Below are 18,797 nucleotides of genomic sequence, written 5' to 3'. Positions count from 1 at the left end.
TACTGGACTCATTGCCAGGATGTATAAAGTGCAGGTCACAGTGCAGTTCCAGGCATTTGGATTTTGTTAAAAAAGTTTTATTTGCAGTAACCTCTTAACTCACTGGGGCAGTGTTTTTCATGTAGGTCTACGAGTATTTTAAGTGCAATGAACATACAAAGCAAATTTCATGTCAAGCGTTAATACGGCATAAAAATACAAACTTGGGGCAGGGTGCACGCTGGCAGACATTACATGCATGAAAAGTAAGACTGACCTCTTGTGTAGACATAGTATGAATGTAATAACCCTTTCTCCTGGCTTTTGACTGTAGTCTTTTTTTTCCAGTCTGTGTGTGCTCTGGCCTGGGAAGCTGCCTGGGCTCAGTGACCAATTTACACGCATGGCTGCACTGCTTTTAACTTTCATTTTTACAAAAAGGAGCTAAATCAAGAGCAGTGAATGATGTTGAAAGCTGCAGCTGCATCAATGATTTCAGTTGAGAACTGGCACTTTTTTTTTTGTTTTAAATGGTGTCACCCATAGCTTGCAACAGCTGTTCAAATCCAACCAAAGCTGGAGCTCTAACCTTTTGATTGTGATTTTTAAAAGGTAAGACGATGGAGCACCCATATGCAAGAAGAGCTGAAATGCCATTGTCATGTGTGATTCATATGGCAACTTGACAGTGGCATTTGTGTTTTTAACCTGAAACTGTAGCTTTCCAAAGTGTGATATCAGCTTTGCAGATCTGTTGTAATGAGGATGTCAGCATAGAAACCGAGAGTGATGTTTTTCTAAAGTGCTATTACACTGGCCTCAGTAATACTGTTGTTTTTTACTGACTTAACCAAACAGCAAAGTTAGGTTCAGAATTTCAAACCACAATTCAGCTGTTTCCTTGGCAGTTTGCTTTTCTGTGCATACCACCTGTATTCTGGTGGAGACTAGTCTGTTGCAGAGTTGTGTTTATGTTCAGATCTGACTGAGTAACCTGTGTGAGCAGATCTGTCAATAGATAGTTGTTGGAAGGAGTATGTGAGGGAATCACCCTAGGACGGCACCTGTAAATGCTGTCTGTGATGTGCTCAACATTGTAACACTACTAATCTAAGGGGTAAGTGACAGTCAGTTTACCTGTACTTTTTCTAATAGCAAGGCAGTAAATCAGTGGCATTTTGTGTCTGTATCACAAGTCTTGCACACCCATATTTAAGTTACACCTGACCACAGCTGACATCATTACCTGGCAAATCATAAATATAAATCTCTCATCAATGGTAACACCATGTTCTTTCATCAGTTTAATATAAAGTGCCATCATGGAGAGGGGTTTTGCAGTTTTTCCAAAAGATAAACTTTGACTTCCACATACCAAAGTAGAGAGGTACATGTCTTCCTGTGTCTGAGAAGCTTATTGGGCAGTTCCTTGCTGGTCAGGGCCACCTTCATACTTTAGACAGCTATGTTGACCTCAACTACAAGTGGGTGTGAGGAGCCAACACTATTAAGAGATTTTTATTTTCTGGAAGGAGTCCTAAAAAGCACACGTGAATACCCGGATTAGTGTTGTTCTTTAAATGGTTACAGTATTTTATTATTTTCTCTGAGACAGATATATAGGCAGATGTGTGTATGGTTGGCTGAGTCTCGGTGGCCTGGGGCTTATAGCTGCCTTCTAAACTCCGTTCAGCCAGTCTGTCTCCCAAGGTTTAAGGTCACAGAGTAAAGTGTTCAGTCTCTGTCTTCTGTAGCCATGTTTGTGTATAAATGGTTAGACTGTTTTCATAGTCAGTATCCTTGGAGGTTTTGCTCTAGGTAGCTATCGTCTTCCTTCCACTCATAGTCTGGACAATAAGGTAGGGGCTTCAAGACACACAACTGCACTCCCAGTGCTTGCTAGCCTGATGTTTACATGCAAAACCAGGAGAACACATAGTGGGGTAATCTGCCTTCTCCTCCAATAGATATTCGTCTATAAGGTGCTCTTACTTCAGTGACTTCATCTTGTTAATGAAGGAAAGCTTCCACGTTAGTGCACAAAAAAGAATAAAAACAAGTTTGGCAGTATTAAGACAGCGGAAGTCCACTGGGTGGAGGGGAAGAGCATCTCTGTCTCATTTCCCATTAGTGAAAAGAAAGTGGAGTTAAATGTGTGTATAAACATTGAGAAGTAGTGTTCTGCTGTGACATAGGTAGTGTTGCCGCTTGTCTGCGGCAAGCTCCGTTCGGTTGCTGGCTGGCCTGAGGCTATCCGCACCCTAGGGCCATTGAGCACAGACACCAATGTGAGGATGCAACGAGTGGTGTTTATTAAATTGCGCAACAGCCTTATATAGTCGTCTTGTCCCGTACGAACTCGCGCGATACTTGCACATGCTGCTCCTTTTGCCACGCCTACCTTCCGTTACAGCTCGAGATTTTCCGGTCGCCGTACCCTAATCTACCTACATTTCCCCCTCCCCATGCTTCAAGTCATGCGAAGTAAAGCGTATCGCTGATTCTGGTGCCTTGCGTCAAAGCGCAAGCGTAACTGGCGGATACAACATCCTAGAATAGGAAAACCAAAACATGTTAAGAGAATAACTCCAACAGCAACAGCAACAATTATTAAGAAGAGCCAACTAGGAGAGGAGCGCTGCTGGATCTTATCCTCACTAACAAGGAGGGTCTGGTTGAAGAGGTGAAGGTTGAGGGCAGCCTTGGTTGTAGTGACCATGAGACGGTGGAGTTCAGGATCTCATGTGGCAGGAACAGAATAGCTAGCAGAATCACAACCCTGGACTTCAGGAGGGCCAACTTTGGCCTTTTCAAGCAATTGCTAGGGGAAATCCCATGGGACAGGGTACTAAAAGGTAAGGGGGCCCAAGATAGTTGGGTAGCATTCAAGGACTGCTTCTTCCGAGCTCAAGATCAGAGCATCCCAACAGGTAGGAAGTCAAGGAAGGGTACCAGGAGACCTGCATGGTTAAACAGGGAACCGCTGGGCAAACTCAAGTGGAAGAAGAGAGTGTACAGATCGTGGAAGGAGGGGCTGGCCACTTGGGAGGAATATAAGTCTGTTGTCAGAGGATGTAGGGAGGCAACTAGGAAAGCTAAGGCCTCCTTGGAATTAAACCTTGCAAGAGAGGTCAAGGACAACAGAAAGGGCTTCTTCAAATACATTGCAGGTAAAGCCAACACTAGAGGCAATGTAGGCCCACTGATGAATGAGGTGGGGGCCCTGGAGACAGAGGATAAAAAGAAGGCGGAGTTACTGAATGCCTTCTTTGCCTCTGTCTGTACTGCTGGAGGCTGTCCTGAGGAGCCCCGGACCCCTGAGGCCCCAGAAGAAGTCAGGATAGAGGAGGAATCTGTCTTGGTAGATGAGGGCTGGGTCAGGGACTAATTAAGCAATTTGGACGTCCATAAATCCATGGGCCCTGATGGGATGCACCCGCGGGTGCTGAGGGAGCTGACGGAAGTCATTGCTAGGCCACTCTCCATCATCTTTGCTAAGTCGTGGGCAACGGGAGAGGTGCCTGAGGACTGGAGGAAAGCGAATGTCACTCCAGTCTTCAAAAAGGGCAAGAAGGAGGACCCGGGTAACTATAGACCGGTCAGCCTCACCTCCATCCCCGGAAAGGTGATGGAACAACTTGTTCTTGGTGCTGTCTCTAGGCACATCAAGGATAGGGGGATCATTAGGGGCACTCAGCATGGCTTCACCAAGGGGAAGTCATGCTTAACCAACTTGATAGCCTTTTATGAGGACGTAACCCAGTGGATAGATGATGGTAAAGCTGTGGATGTGGTCTATCTCGATTTCAGTAAAGCGTTTGACACGGTCTCCCACAGCATCCTCGCAGTTAAACTGGGGAAGTGTGGTCTGGATGATCGGGTAGTGAGGTGGATTGTGAACTGGCTGAAGGAAAGAAGCCAGAGAGTGGTGGTCAATTGGACAGAGTCCAGCTGGAGGCCTGTATCTAGCGGAGTTCCTCAAGGGTTGGTACTGGGACCAGTACTATTCAATATATTCATTAATGGGTTGGATGAGGGAATAGAGTGCACTGTCAGCAAGTTTGCTGATGACACCAAGCTGGGAGGAGTGGCTGACACAACGGAAGGCTGCACAGCCATTCAGAGAGACCTGGACAGGCTGGAGAGTTGGGCAGGGAGAAATTTAATGAAATATAACAAGGGCAAGTGTAGAGTCCTGCATCTGGGCAAGAACAACCCCATGTACCAGTACAAGTTGGGAACAGAGCTGTTGGAGAGCAGCGTAGGGGAAAGGGACCTGGGGGTCCTAGTGGACAGAGGATGACCATGAGCCAGCAATGTGCCCTTGTGGCCAAGAAGGCCAATGGCATCCTGGGGTGTATTAGAAGGGGTGTGGTTAGCAGGTCAAGAGAGGTTCTCCTCCCCCTCTACTCTGCCCTGGTGAGGCCGCGTCTGGAATATTGTGTCCAGTTCTGGGCCCCTCAGTTCAAGAAGGACAGGGAACTGCTAGAGAGAGTCCAGCACAGAGCCACGAAGATGATTAAGGGGGTGGAACATCTCCCTTCTGAGGAGAGGCTGAGGGAGCTGGGTCTCTTTAGCTTAGAGAAGAGGAGACTGAGGGGTGACCTCATTAATGTTTCTAAATATGTAAAGGGCAAGTGTCATGAGGATGGAGCCAGGCTCTTCTCAGTGACATCCCTTGACAGGACTAGGGGCAACAGGTGCAAGCTAGAACACAGGAGGTTCCACATAAATATGAGGAAAAACTTCTTTACGGTGAGGGTGACCGAACACTGGAACAGGCTGCCCAGAGAGGTTATGGAGTCTCCTTCTCTGGAGACATTCAGAACCCGCCTGGACGCGTTCTTGTGTGATATGGTCTAGGCAATCCTGCTCCGGCAGGGGGATTGGACTAGATGATCTTTCGAGGTCCCTTCCAATCCCTAACATTCTGTGATTCTGTGATTCTGTGATTCAGCGTTTGTCCCAAGAAAGCCAAGACAGTAGCCATCCCCAGGCACTAGCTCCGATATCAGCTAGCCATTGCCATTTAACTCGATCCTCCTCAAGCTTGTCTTGCATTACCTGTATCACTGCTTTAACCACCTTATTGTTTCGAAGAAGGTAGCAAACCACTTTCTCTAGAGCGGCCAAATTTCGTTGCACGCCTCGCCATCATCCAGTTCCACTTTCAGTGTCCCTAAGTCCCTCTTTCTTCGTTGAGGCAGTCGCCTGCCTCGTCTCTCAGGTTTCAGGAAGATGTCCATGGGTTCTAAGGTGCCAAATATGCACCACCCATATGGCTCTCTTGGGTAGAAACATTTGTCAACAGTACCATTACATAATAATACTAACGGGTGCCGCAGACAAAAAGGGAGTGTCCCTTATATCCATCTCGTCCACAATGAGGGAACTATTTACAGTAGCGTTCCGCCCTGGCTGGAAACGTTCCCCCCAGAGCTTTGGTCCTCGACAGTACTGTGTCTGGTTATGTACCCGAGCCCAGGTTCTCCAGTATGATTCCCCTGCAACTCCTGAGATGCAAAGCAAAAGCAAGCTAATCATGCAAAGCTTTTGTTTCACCCAGCAACGGTCGCCGTTCCTCATCTTTCTTGGTGTCCCGCCGCTGTACCAGACCCTCTGTGCTGCCGGGACACCTCCTTTCCGAAGGTAGAGGCTGATGTTGTTTCGGCTTCCCCCACAGGTACTTCTGCAAAACATAAAGCTCGGATAGCGTACATATTACTTCGGGTTGAGGTTTTGTTTTAAATCAGGGCGCAAACAGCGTGTAGGGACCCACTGTATAACATCATCCCGTTTGATGGCGGCATACCCCCTCCCGTGATGTAACAACTCCCAACCTGTTTCCCACTCCGCTGTCCCAGGGAACCGAACCTTGACTGGGGGGCCCACTTCTGGCACCCCTGGACCCCAATGTTGCTCAGTTGGGGCGCGCTCTTGGTCTCCCCGGGCAAAATGATTTAAAGAATAAAGAGCGCGATGTAAAGTGTGAGATTGGTAGTTGACAGGAATTACGTCTGGGAATCCTTCCCCCTCCCCAAGAATCTTAATTCTGTGTTTTAGCATCTGATTAACGCACTCTACAATGGCCTGCCCGGTAGAATTATACGGAATGCTGTGTTTGAGCGTGATACCCCACCGCTGACACCACTGACGTGTGGTATGAGCAATAAAACAGGGGCCATTATCAGTTTTGATCTCGACAGGTAGGCCTAGCCAAGCGATTGCCAGATTCCAATGTAGCTGAATGGAGCGTGCTGTTTGTTTCCGATGCGGGGTGGCCACAATCATCATACTGTAAGTATCCACTGTGACTGCTAGCCATGGCTGGGGTTTGAGCTGGGAACATAAGGTGAAGTCTGATTGCCATATGCCATTAGGCTTCAGTCCACGGGGGTTGACCCCGGCACTCCATAATGGTGAACGCTGACAGTACGGGCAGGTCGCAACAACCTCTCGAGCTTGCGTGAGAGGGATGCCACAGCGTCTTGCGAGTGCTCGTGCTCCGATATGCAGAAAGCCATGGAGATCTTTGGCTTCAGATAGTGTCCATATCTTATTCGCTGCTTTGTCCGCCATCGCGTTGCCTTCCGTAAAGGGGCCTGGATAGCGTTGATGTCCGTTGACGTGGATGATTGAACATGTTTGTTGGTGCTGCTGTAGCGCATCGTCTAGCATACAGGCTATGGCTGAACTGGTGTATCCTGCTGTAGTAATTTTTTGTGCCAATTTCCAAACGAAAATGGAGTCTGTGACGATGTTAATGTGTTGATTGGGTTCCATCTGCACTGCCAATGACACTGCCTTAGCTTCTAGGTGTTGCACACTTGAATTGCTGTCCGTGTATGTGACCTTCCTCCATTGCTTTTCTGAGGTCCATACTACAGCTGCTGTACTAGTACATGAAGATGCATCAGTGAAATATGTGGTTCCAGGCTTTAGGGTTGATAGTACTCGAATCTTGGTCATGGGCTGGCAGGTCTGGAGATGCTGGAGCAAGGGGTGTGACTGGCCAGGGATTATCCTTCCATGATATGTGTGTAGAGCTAGCATAATTTCGTCATCAGTTGCAACTAAGGTATCCCACACCTTTCTTTTGAACGGCACATGAATCTCCTCTGGATCACGTCCAAAGTGTCGAACAGCAGCTGTTCTAACCTTTTGGAGCAGCAACGCGGTGGCTCTAATATATGTCATATACGCGGTCATCATTTGGCTAGAGAAGAGCCACAGCAGGACTTGAGGGTATAGTCCTGGCTGCTGTGTGAGAGCCCCTGTTGCCCCCTCTGAACCCAGCATGACCAGAGCAACAACAGGTTCTTTGGGGTCCCATCTGCTAAGGCTTGCCGTAGCCAGGAGCTTCTCGATTTGTCTCAGGCTTTCTTCTCCCGCTTTTGACATTGTTCTTGGCTCCCATAGGTGTTTCCCTTTTAACAGCTCGTAAAATGGTGCAGTGACCTCTGGAGGGATCCCTATGATCGGTTGCATCCATTGCAGGGCTCCAACTAACTTCTGCATATCGTGCAGGGTGGAAATTTTTGGGTTTAGCTGGATGTTCATAGGACGCACTGTGTTCCCTGTTATACGGGTGCCCAGGTAGGAAACGTCATCTCCTCTTTGGGTTTTTGCGTCTGTGATGAAAAGGCCGACACTCTGGAGCGATGCTTTTACTTCTTCCTCCATTTTTTCCACTTGGGGTGTCTCTGAGGCCGCCAGCAGGATGTCGTCCATGTAATGAATAATCATCGCTTCAGGAAAGTGTGCGCGCACCGGCGAGAGCACCTGGGCCACCACATATTGACAGATGGTTGGTGAGTTCTTCATGCCTTGAGGAAGGACCTTCCATTGGTAGTGTTTAGCAGGTTCTTCCAAATTCGTAGTTGGGACCGAGAATGCAAACCTGTGCCGGTCCTTAGGATGTAATGGGGTGGAGAAGAAGCAATCTTGAATATCCATTACCACGATTGGCCATCCCTTGGGGATTGCTGAGGAAAGGGGTAAGCCAGGTTGCAGTGCCCCCATGTCGCACATTTGTTGATTGACTGCTCGTAGGTCATGCAAGAGACGGAATTTACCGGACTTCTTTTTATGACAAATGTGGGTGTATTCCAAGGGCTAAAGCTCTCTTCAAGGTGGCCTTGCTCTAACTCTCTTTGTATTATTTGCTGCGCAGCTATAAGCTTTTCCTTATTTAATGGCCACTGCTCCACCCAGACAGGATCATTGTTTTTCCATTGCAGCGGTATCGGTGAAACTGCTGAGGCAGTGGCCCTTAGGGTAAATTTGTCCCCCTTGTTCCCTGATGCTGAACACCGGGAGCAACATTGGTGATTCTCATCCCTAGGGCCGCAAGTACATCACGGCCTATCAGGGATTCCGAGAGATCTGTTACATGACGTAGTGCGATGGCTTGTAGCCGAGTTCTGTCAGTTTCGTATAGGGTGAATCGGATGAGTTCTTTACTTTTATACGTGGAGGTGGTGCCTCCCACCCCGGCTATATATCCGGCACCTTCCAACGGCCACTGTGGCGGCCACATATGGAAGGATACTACAGAAACATCTGCTCCGAAATCAAGCAACATATTCAAAGCCATAAATCCTGCCTCGGGGTGTTCGACTACTTCCATGCAAACTCGGGTGATAGGCCGCTGTTTAAAATCTAGTGCCAGGGTCACTGATGGCCCCCTACCTGGTCCTGCTTGCCCTGAGGGCTGTATGAAGGGATTTCGGGGGCAAAACCTGGGTTCTGCGGGAAGGCTGGCCCCTGGGTCTGGCCTCCCCGCCTCCCGTTTCCCTGGGTTTTTCTACAGTCTCGGGCCATATGTCCTGTTCTTCCACATGCCCAACACGGCCCCGGTGCATTTCTGGTCTCATGTCCTCTTTTAGTAGGACAGTGCATCTTTATGTGACCTTTTCCTCCACAATTGTAACATCCCCCTCTCGGCTGGTTGTCTCGGGGAAAAGCTGCTGCAACTTGCAACAGTGTCTGGACAGTTGTGTCAGAAACTCGGGACTGACGTTCCAATACAAACTTAATTATTTGTGCCAAATTGGATCCTGTAGGTAAATGCTGTAATATATCTTTCACGGAGTCATTACTCTGTTGCTTTATGCACTCTATCATTACGGCAGGGTGAGCCTCCTCTGGCAAATCAGAGTCCTCTATTGCCCTTTGTAGCCGATCACAAAACACCTCAAATTGCTCCGCATTTGCCTGCTTGATTTTTGTCCAGGGAGGCTCCCATTTCACCACCCTAGCCACTTCCTCATAAGCGCTTCTTGAGGCCTCTGTTGTAGCAGTTATTTCTCTAGGCCGCAAGCTTCCTGCCCGCTGTTGTGGTGTTAACATGTTCGCGGCTTTCCCCACAAGCCTGTCATAAGTGGTTCCTGCAAGCGGATGGTCTGCACTAGTGGCTGCAGCGGCAGCCAATCGGTAACACCGTGTCTGCCAGGCCTCCTTCCAGATTACCCACGAGCTTGGGGTCAGCACAGATTGTGCTAGCTGTCGTATATCTGTGGGCAACAGGCCCTGAGCATGTATGCTATCTAACAGTATCCGCGTGGAGGGATGCTTCAGTCCATTGTCTTTTATGGCTTGCAACAGCGACTGCACTATCTTGGGTTCCAAGGGGACCCATTCTGCAACGCCCCCTGCCTGCACGCGGACGGGAAAAACCGCGGGCATGCGCTGTAGCTGAATCCCTTCCAAAGCACAGTTTTCTGCAATGATCCTCCAATTAGTCAATGGGATCTTTGGTGCCTCCCCGGTCTCTTTTCTGTCCCCTGCTTTCCCTACTCGCTGCAACACCTGCTTTTGGTGCAGAACCTCCCTCTTTATTTCCTCTAACGCCTCCACGAGTTGGTCGACTACCTCCGGGTGTGGTCACGGCGGTTGCGGCGGTTCCCCCCCCCCTCGCCCGTCCGCAGCACCGAGGCGGGGCTCCACGCTTGTTGCAAGCGGGCAGTGAGCTCTTCCACCTCCTGCTCCTCCCCTTGTTCCGGGACGGCTGGGGGGGGGCAGGGTGTCTGAGTTCTGTTGCCTTTTACGGTCAGGTGGTGCATCGGAGCAGGTCTGCGGCCGCGCCCCTAAGGCTTGCGACCGATCCTCCCCCGCTCCCTCCGGCGTCATCTTTATGTATGTCCCGGGGAGCCAGTCCAGCGGGTCGTTAACTACCACTGGTTCCACGGGGGGGTTACCCGCTGGTGGTGTGTACTGAGGGGGCTGAACCGGGGGGTCCCGATCATGCATCTCGCCCCATGGATACAACGGCGTCGGCTTATTCACCGGCCACGCCTGTACACCGTCCTCCAGGGGGGCCAGGGGCTGAGCATTCATCTCACCCCAGGGACACATTGGAGCCGGGGGCTCGGGACACTGATCCCCCTCCCTGCGTCCACCCCCCGGCCCGGATTCCTCACCCTCCCTCTCCCGAGGTAAGGGCTTCGTTTGCGTGTCGCAATCATTCACGTCCCGCAAGCGTGTGTCCAGCCCCGGTTCCCCATGCAAGCACGCCCGAGCCGCGTCCCATTTCGACCGGTCCTCCCGCGCTGCCCGTAGCAACTGCAATATAACTCCCCATGTTTTTAATTCTTTGGCAGAGCCCACTGCCATAGCTCTCTCAGCGAGCTTTAGCGAGCACCGCTCCCAGGCGCTCGGCTGTAAACAATCAGCCGGTCCTGCCACTGCCCCCTTTAACTAGGCGGTCCACACACTGGGCTACGTCTTTTGATTTCACAGAAATCTTAAATTCCCCGCCCAGTAACGAAATCACCTTTATCAAGGCTTCCATGGTTCGTGAACCCACTCTGACCGCCTGCGGTCTGCCAGCCCAGCAATCACGTCGGGGTCACCACTTGTTGCCGCTTGTCTGCGGCAAGCTCCGTTCGGTTGCTGTCTGGCCTGAGGCTATCCGCACCCCAGGGCCATTGAGCACAGACACCAATGGGAGGATGCAACAAGTGGCGTTTATTCAATTGCGCAACAGCCTTATATAGTTGTCTTGTCCCGTACGAACTCGCGCGATACTTGCACATGCTGCTCCTTTCGCCATGCCTACCTTTCCGGTACAGCTCGAGATTTTCCGGTCGCCGTACCCTAATCTACCTACAGGTAGGACTGTGGTGTAACTCAAGCAGTGGGCTGTATCTGTCAGTAGTGCGCGGGCTCTCACAGAAGTCAGGATTCTCTTCTGGGCCTAAGCGATGGCCCACTTAGGAGAGCAGGAAGGCAGCCACTATCTCAGTAGGATGGGATTCAGGCTTTCTGTTGAAAATAAGTGTGTGGTTGTGTTGGCCCTATGCTCCTAATTAACTGTTTAATCATTTCACCTCCTTTCTGAAGATAACCATCCTAATTAACTGTTTCATCATTTTACTTCCTCTCCAAAGAGAACCATAATAAACTAAACTGTAATGTGGTGTATAAACTCAGTGAACCATCCAGAAGAGTGGTAAATTTGACTGGTTTAGAAGCAGTTTCTTTACCTTTTTTGTTTATTTTCTGCTGAAATTTTCCACTTAGTTTTTTTTATATTGAGCATAGCATGTGAAATGGCACAAAGTAAAGATACTGTGATTGTGCTTTGTAACTGTTGTCTCCTGTTGGAAAGATGGAAATGCAAGGGAGAATAAGAGCAATGTTTATAGGCTTGCTGACATTGGCAGGTCAGCTGGTTGGCTTTTACCTTCCCTGCCCCAGGTGACATTTCTTTTTCTTGTCACTCAGAGCTGGGGCTCAAAGACGTTAATGACTATTTAATATGGTTTTCACTATAGGGATGACAGTAAGTTCCAATAAAGATGGCTCCGGAATGATAGTCCGCAGCATCATCCATGGAGGCTCAATAAGTCGTGATGGACGGATTGGTGTGGGGGACTGCATCCTGTCCATTAATGAGGAGTCAACAACTAACTTAACCAATGCACAAGCCCGGGCTATGCTAAGGAGGCATTCGCTCATTGGACCAGATATCAAGTAGGTAAAGCTACATGATGAATTGTGGTAGGAGGAGGCTAATAATCAAAATTTGGTTATTTATGCAAGTATTTTAAATGAAAATTTTGTTCGTTTTTACAACATGAATTTAAGTTGCAGCTTCAGATAGATAATTCACTTTCAGGTTACAGCTTCATGGGTTTGAAAGATAAAATCGCTTGTGTGAGGGGCTTTGAATGTTCTTAGAAAAGCTGTTACTGTCATTAGTAATTATCAGCATTACTGCCCTGCCTGCTTTTATTGAAGGAATTGGATTAGTCAGAGTTTTGCATTCATAGTATGACTCTTCTAAAGAAAGTAAGGATTTCCTCAAGGTTTTTGTGTTTCTCAAAGGTGGATTGTCCTGAGCATTGCACAAGTGATCTCATTTGATGGAGATCTTTGTAATGGATTTTGGTTTTGACTGCCAGAAAGTATGACACACGATATTAATGCAGAGAAGTAATACTTAAAACATTTTCAGTGCATCTGTGACAAACAGCAGAAACAGTTTCTTTTGTGAAGCCACTTCCAAATTTTTATTAGTACATACGAAGGAGCTTTTGCTCTAGAGCACAAATATCTGCTCTTGGGGGTACTGCTTTAAACTTGAAGTAATTAATACAGGTTTTGAAAAATCTGCTGGCTTGATGAGAAAGTTTCCTCCGAAGTTCACTCAAGTTACAGAATTTTGACTTTCCCTTAAAGTTCATTTCTTTCTAGCTGTCGTGGTTGCGGAGTTAACTTTGCCCACGTGCACCATCTAGAAATGAGGTTGTTCCTAAGCTTGTGGACGGTGCTCTAGACACACCAAAACTGGCATTACAACTCCAAAAATCTAGTAGCTGTTTTTCTCAAACCCATGGTAACATGGATTGTGTCAGATCTGCAAATGGGATTAATGAAGCTGTTGGTAATAGAAGCCTCTACTTATTTAAGAGAGTGGCCTTGAGAGGGATCAGTTCAGTCCCAGTGCGGTTGCAGGTAATTGTATGGTTCAAAATGGACTGCAGGGCATTCCATTCTTACCCCAGAAGTATTCTAGCTTTGAAGAGACCTGACATTTTGGGAACAGGTAGGCAAAGTATCTTCACTGTAGGTGGTAGGTTTAATTGTCTGCCTTATAGCTGTCATATGTTTAGGATTATGATTTAATTCAGGCTTGTTTAAATAATGGGATATGCTCTTATAATGAATTACATTATTGTCAGTGCTGTCATGAATATGAGCAAGTCAGTGCTGATAAAATGTGACATTGATTATTATTGTAGGCTTTCAAACTGTAGTGTAATTCTGACTGCCACGACTGAAATCAGTTGGTAGGTGCGCATGCATGTGTATGTACATCTGCTTAGATACACAAATGCTACAGCACCATTCTTCTGTGAGGAGTCTTTTATTAGTGCCATAGTTATCAAACACAGATGTGTTCATTACTTGCACTTATCCTTTTATAGCTGCTGCATTTTACACTATGTGCCTGTAAGTTTTGTTTTGTAGTCTTAGTTTTTTGCAGATATGTCAGAAATACCAAAATCTTTTCTTAGATATGAATATTCAGATTTTTCAGAGAAAAGTGCATCCCCCTTCTGAAAGATCTCATAGAAAAGGGGCAGTTGCTATTCACATTCTTACTTAAGATTTTTGTCTTTCATTCTATATTTGTGTTCTTCGGTGCATTCCTCTGCTAAGGGTTTAAAGTGAAGCCAGCTTCTGCTCTTCAAAGAAATGAAATACCAAATCCTTTGGTAGCTTCTAAAGGACTCTTGCAAGAATAAGGACAGTATTTTTGGGCCTGCATAGTTTTGATACAAAACTGTTCAGCATAATTAAACTTTTCTGTAATTTGTACTTCCAGGAGCAGTACAGGATCCCAGAAAAATATTATGATACAAACATGTGGGTAATGTCCCAAATCAGAAATTTGGAGATATGGAGCATTATCTCATTGTAGTTCTTCCTGTTTGCTGAGAGGGATACACAGCTATATAGATTTCATTTCAGAGCTAATGCGATGCACCACCATGCAGGATTTGCGATTTAAGGGCTAGCATTTCAAATAAGCAAGTTGAATCTCTTTGGTGTCTTCCTCGGGAAGAAAGGATGCACAAGCACTCAGGTGTGGCCATCTTGATGTCATTCCTCTTTATCCATACAGGGCTGCAAAGTTGGTGACTTAAGTTCTGGACTGAGCTTTTTTTTGGGTAACAGGGTGCCCCCAAAAGTGATTAAGCAGAAGTATTTTAATTTCAAAGCTGTATTTCAGTAGCAAACATATGATGAGAAAACATAAAGTTGTTCTTACTTGCCACATAAAGGCTTTGTTTTATTTTATTAATGGAAATTTGATTTTGAATAGTTTAAGAACCAGCAATCTGAGTTTCAGATGTAGGTATTTAATTTTTTCCCCTTTTCTGTGTAGAAAACCAGATGTGTGGCCTTACCAGAATACATTCTATTTCACTTTTCATTCCACTTTGCCAGGAGCTCTTATATTTCTGTAATAATAGCCAGGGTTTTGCGCTGAGCAGCAGCTGCTTGTAACATCTGTCAGATAATTACAGAGCTGAATCAGAATTCACCTGCTGAAAGTGTGGGGATGAATTCCTGATCAAGAAATAAAAGATAGATTGCAATTCCATTTTCCATGCTTGTTAATAATCACTGATGTAGACAATAATAAAGAGCAGATGCTTTCTGGGGGAGATGTAGATGAAGCGGAGGTGGAATGGGCAAAAAAAAAAGAAAAGAGAAAGGAGAAAGAAAAAAAAAAACCAGCTCACACTTTTAACTACATAGGTATTCCTCTCGCATTCAGCATGAGACATTGACATTTGTTAACACCATTGTAAAAAGATGCTGCATCGTATGCTTCACATTCTAGATCTTCTCCAGCACCTGCTGATGATCAGGCCCTCTGTTATGTGTGAGTATTGGCGATTCAGAAACTCATTATGGCTCTATGTTGCAATATGTCTGTAAAATCATTCCATGCTTTTATGACATCCATAGTAATGTCAGGGATATATCCAGATATAGGTACATATTCTCTCTCTCTTTGTGTGTGTGTTTGTGTGTGTGTGCATGCCCATGTGGCTGCACATGTGGATGTGTATATATATATTTTTATAAAAAGGTGTATGTGTGTATGTGTATATATGGCTTTAAAGTTGAAGATTGGAGCATACTTCCTAAGACTGGAATGAAAACGCCTGTATTCTAAAAAATTATTGCTAATATTTTAAAATTTCATCTATGACAGCCACCCCAGACATGCTCAGAGCACACGTACATGTGTGTGTGTGTGTGTGTACAGGGTTCACTGCTAGAATTGACATGAGTACGATGTACTGATATCTGGATTAATCTCAGTGTCATATTTTCTGTGGCACTTACATTTTAATTCCTTCATGTATAAAAAAGGTTCAAATTGGACCTTAAGAGTTAATGACAGTAATTTGTCCTGAACATTTTCCATACTTTGTTATTTGGTGTGTTGGTGTTTCAAGGTTTTGTGTGGCTGTTCAGTCAAGCATGTGATAAATGTTCCTGTGTACTGCATGCGGTGTTATGTTTACAAGATACTTTCATACGTACACCCCTTGGTGTTTCCATTGTCACTGCTTTCATTGCTAGTGCATATCTCTGAGGGAGGAGGGTGGTTGTAGCTCTCAAGAAAGGAAACCAGAACACTTTCTCCTTCAAGCTATATAGCTACGAAAAAGAGGAAATTATTAAACCCTGCATATACTTTCCTTTGCAATTGTTGAACTTTAACCTCTCTTGCCGATAAGAAATGCAACACAATAGTTGAGCAGTCATTTACTTGTTTCCTGTTTTCTGTGTCTTCATCCCTATTTCCTGGCACTTGTTTCTCTTACTCTCTTCCCTGTGGCCATATTAAGGCAATTATCAGTCCCTTTTGCAGATGAACCATTCAGGTGCCTGGGTAAGTTTTTATTTATACTTTACAGCACAAGGGTCAACAGAGTTGACCAGAGGAGCCCAACACCCTTCTTGTTCTGGGCCCCTCATCATCCCAGTCACATGCTGAGCTGTCAGGGATGGTACTGGATATCTTCAGACCTCACTGTGACCTCCAAGAAGCAAGCTACAGTAGCGATCCAGCAAGTGATGGATTTGATAACTGTGGGCTGTCTGCCCGTGAAGTACTAAGCAGGGAAAAAATTTTTGTCAGATATAAATCTAAGGTCTTTAGTACAATCTGACCTTGCTGTGTGTCACAGAAGGCAGGATCAGGACAGCCAGCCACTTAGCAAAGATGACTTTCTGGTATACGTATTTCCTAGAACTCTAACTTTTAGCAGAGCTAGTTTTTTTGTATAACTTTTAATTTCAATAATAACGTGCAAAGGAGAGGGGTGAGGAGGGCAGTCACATCAGTAATACAGCTTAGCTAACAGGAGCAGCTAGGGAAACCTGTACAGTTAACTGAACTTTGAAAATCATGAGCAAGAAACAAAGGTGAATTCCTGCACAGAATATAGATTTTCATGCATTTGATCCGTGTAATTTAGTTTTCTTTTCTATGCTTTTCTTTGCAAAATGCCAAGTAAGTGTTCTGGTTTATATTTGTGAAGTAGCGAAGCATTATTGAAGTTTAGTTGTAGATAAGAATGAACAGTTTAAAACATATTGAATGTTCCTTTGAGTGCTTAAAATGAGGCAATTATAACTGTAGTTAAGCACTAGAATAGAAATAATGTAATTTTCCAAAGACCTAAAATGTAACAGCTCCCAGTGATACTATTTAAATTGACTCTATCTGTGGAAATCAATTAGGTAATTCAGTTGCTCAATTTTAGATGCTTTTTTAAAAATGGTGGAGTGAACTTCTTTTCTTCTCAGTTCCTGTGCTGTACACAGAAAGGGAAGCTTACCTACCTAAGAGAGCTTTTGGGAGATGTTTCTAAGTAGCGTATAAGGCTGTGCGAGAGCATCTTTTGAGACGTACCTTTTGAATGTCTCAGTACAATGTCAGTTACTCATTCATACAATGAAAAATGACAGGATATCCCAGAAGTTGGAGCGCATATGATTTACCTCCCCCTTAGTTGATCTCTGATGTTGCACACTTAGTTGAACACTGATGTTGCACAGAAGTATGAGGTAAGGACTAATACTACCCTTGTACCTTAGGACCCTGCATAATTGTTTGCCATGTGCTTCTTGCACTGAAGGTCTGAAAAAGAGTTGAAAGATGTTGGACACTCTACTATCAGTGATCACCCTCTACTGTCTACATCCAGGCTGAATCTGGGCGTATGTTTCCTTTTTAGGAGACTGCCGTTCTCCTTTCCATACTTCGAACAATAGCTTCCAGCTGCAGTTTAGCATAAAAGAGATTGTCCAAGCCTTCTAGCGAGCAGAAATGTTGCTTGCAATTCTGGTTTCTTTACTGCAGCTGTCTTTCAAGGGAAAATACATTATTTCCTACCTATTTTTGTGGGGTGAAAATTAATGAATTTGATTGGGATGAAACTGATGAATGTAACTGGATGAATGATGCATTTTCTTTCATTGAAATGCAGCTTGCACATCTTGTAGCTTTTGTAGAGGCAAAGTATTCTTATGGGCTTACTGGGCTGTGCTTCTGCAGCAGCATTTGCCCTGTGAGAGTTTTGTGACCTACTAGCACTTTGCTTCGGTTCAGTGCATTTAGAGTTGGAGATGGCTGAGAAGTAGTAGTGATTATTTTCAAAAGCTCTTTTCCCTCTTGCTTCTCTCTGTTTCACTGCTAGGGCTTTGTAGAGTAACTGCTGCATGTCTTGCGAGTTTCCCAGTGCTGGAATGCCCTCAGGAAAGACACATAAGAGTCAGTGACTTTCTACTGAGTGTTTATTCCCTAGTGTATGTTAACTCCCCAGCGCTTCAGAATGAAAATGCTTTGTGTCAAGCGCGTAACGCTTGCATGTTTGAAAAAAGGCCAAAGCAGAAGAGGGAGGAGATTTAAGGAAGAGAAAAAGCTGGTGATAATATGGATGATTTAGAAATTTCCGTTAAAAGAACTGGAGAGTTCCTCCTATTCAGCACCCTAGACACCTCCTTAATGACCATCTTCTGCACTCATCTAGATATGGTGGATGTGAGAGGAGGTAGGGAACATGCTTGCGCGCAGACGAAGAAGACAAATAAAAGCGGTCCTCATGATAATTTTGGACAGACAGCATTAGTCATATAAAAGTTTATTTGCTCTGCCTTCTGCTGCTTGCTGTATTCACCAGAAAACCCACGAGAGGGGCATCAGTGGCAGTCAGGGAGTGACAGACAGAAGAGGACTCCAGTCAAGGAGTGACAGACAGGTGGGGGCTCCAAGTAAGTTAGAGACTCCGAGCTGGAGGATTCTCTCCTCAGCAGCTTACATGTCCTTGTGAAGTGGTCAAAATTTTTTTTTTTGCCCTGTCTGTTCTATGGGGAAATATGTTCATATTTCTTTTAACCATGTGGTGGATGGGAGAACAGCCTTTTTTTTTGTGTTCTTTTCCATCAGCATTGCTTCTTGGCAGACTTGGATCTGATAGCTAAGCTGCTTATTGAAAAACTGAAGGTTTTTGAGAAGACAAAGCATCATTAAAGGAGGGACATCTAAGTAGCCATGTTTACATCTTGGTGTCCTTTTGCCTGTAGAGGGAAGTTTTTTAAGAAATATTCTTCATGCCTTAATCTTTTTTCCTTCTCTTTGTTTCCCCCTCCCTATTCTATTGGGCCATTTCTCTTTCTGGCATTCAAACATGATCGGGTTACATCAGTGCTGCAGGAGTCTGCATGTCATTTGGCTGGTGAAACATGACCGTCTAACTGTCCCAAGCTGGCTGGAAGTG

General features: G+C 45.6%; 1 protein-coding gene across 9 annotated transcripts in view; it reads left to right on the top strand.

Moving 5' to 3' along the window:
• Positions 1-18,797, top strand: part of MPDZ (multiple PDZ domain crumbs cell polarity complex component) — a 108,418-nt gene that overhangs the window by 55,023 nt on the left and 34,598 nt on the right. For 6 of the 9 annotated variants that reach the window (XM_068422392.1, XM_068422388.1, XM_068422393.1 and 3 more), the window contains 2 exons: positions 11,757-11,955; positions 14,840-14,881. In XM_068422392.1, the coding sequence (XP_068278493.1) occupies positions 11,757-11,955; positions 14,840-14,881 (241 nt within the window). The remainder of the gene's footprint in view (positions 1-11,756; positions 11,956-14,839; positions 14,882-18,797) is intronic. The other 3 variants (XM_068422394.1, XM_068422391.1, XM_068422390.1) reach the window with 1 other exon arrangement.

The sequence above is a fragment of the Nyctibius grandis genome, chromosome Z, assembly GCF_013368605.1.
Source record: "Nyctibius grandis isolate bNycGra1 chromosome Z, bNycGra1.pri, whole genome shotgun sequence".
In the NCBI taxonomy this organism is placed as follows: Eukaryota; Metazoa; Chordata; class Aves; order Nyctibiiformes; family Nyctibiidae; genus Nyctibius; species Nyctibius grandis.
This window is presented reverse-complemented; position numbering and strand designations above follow the sequence as displayed.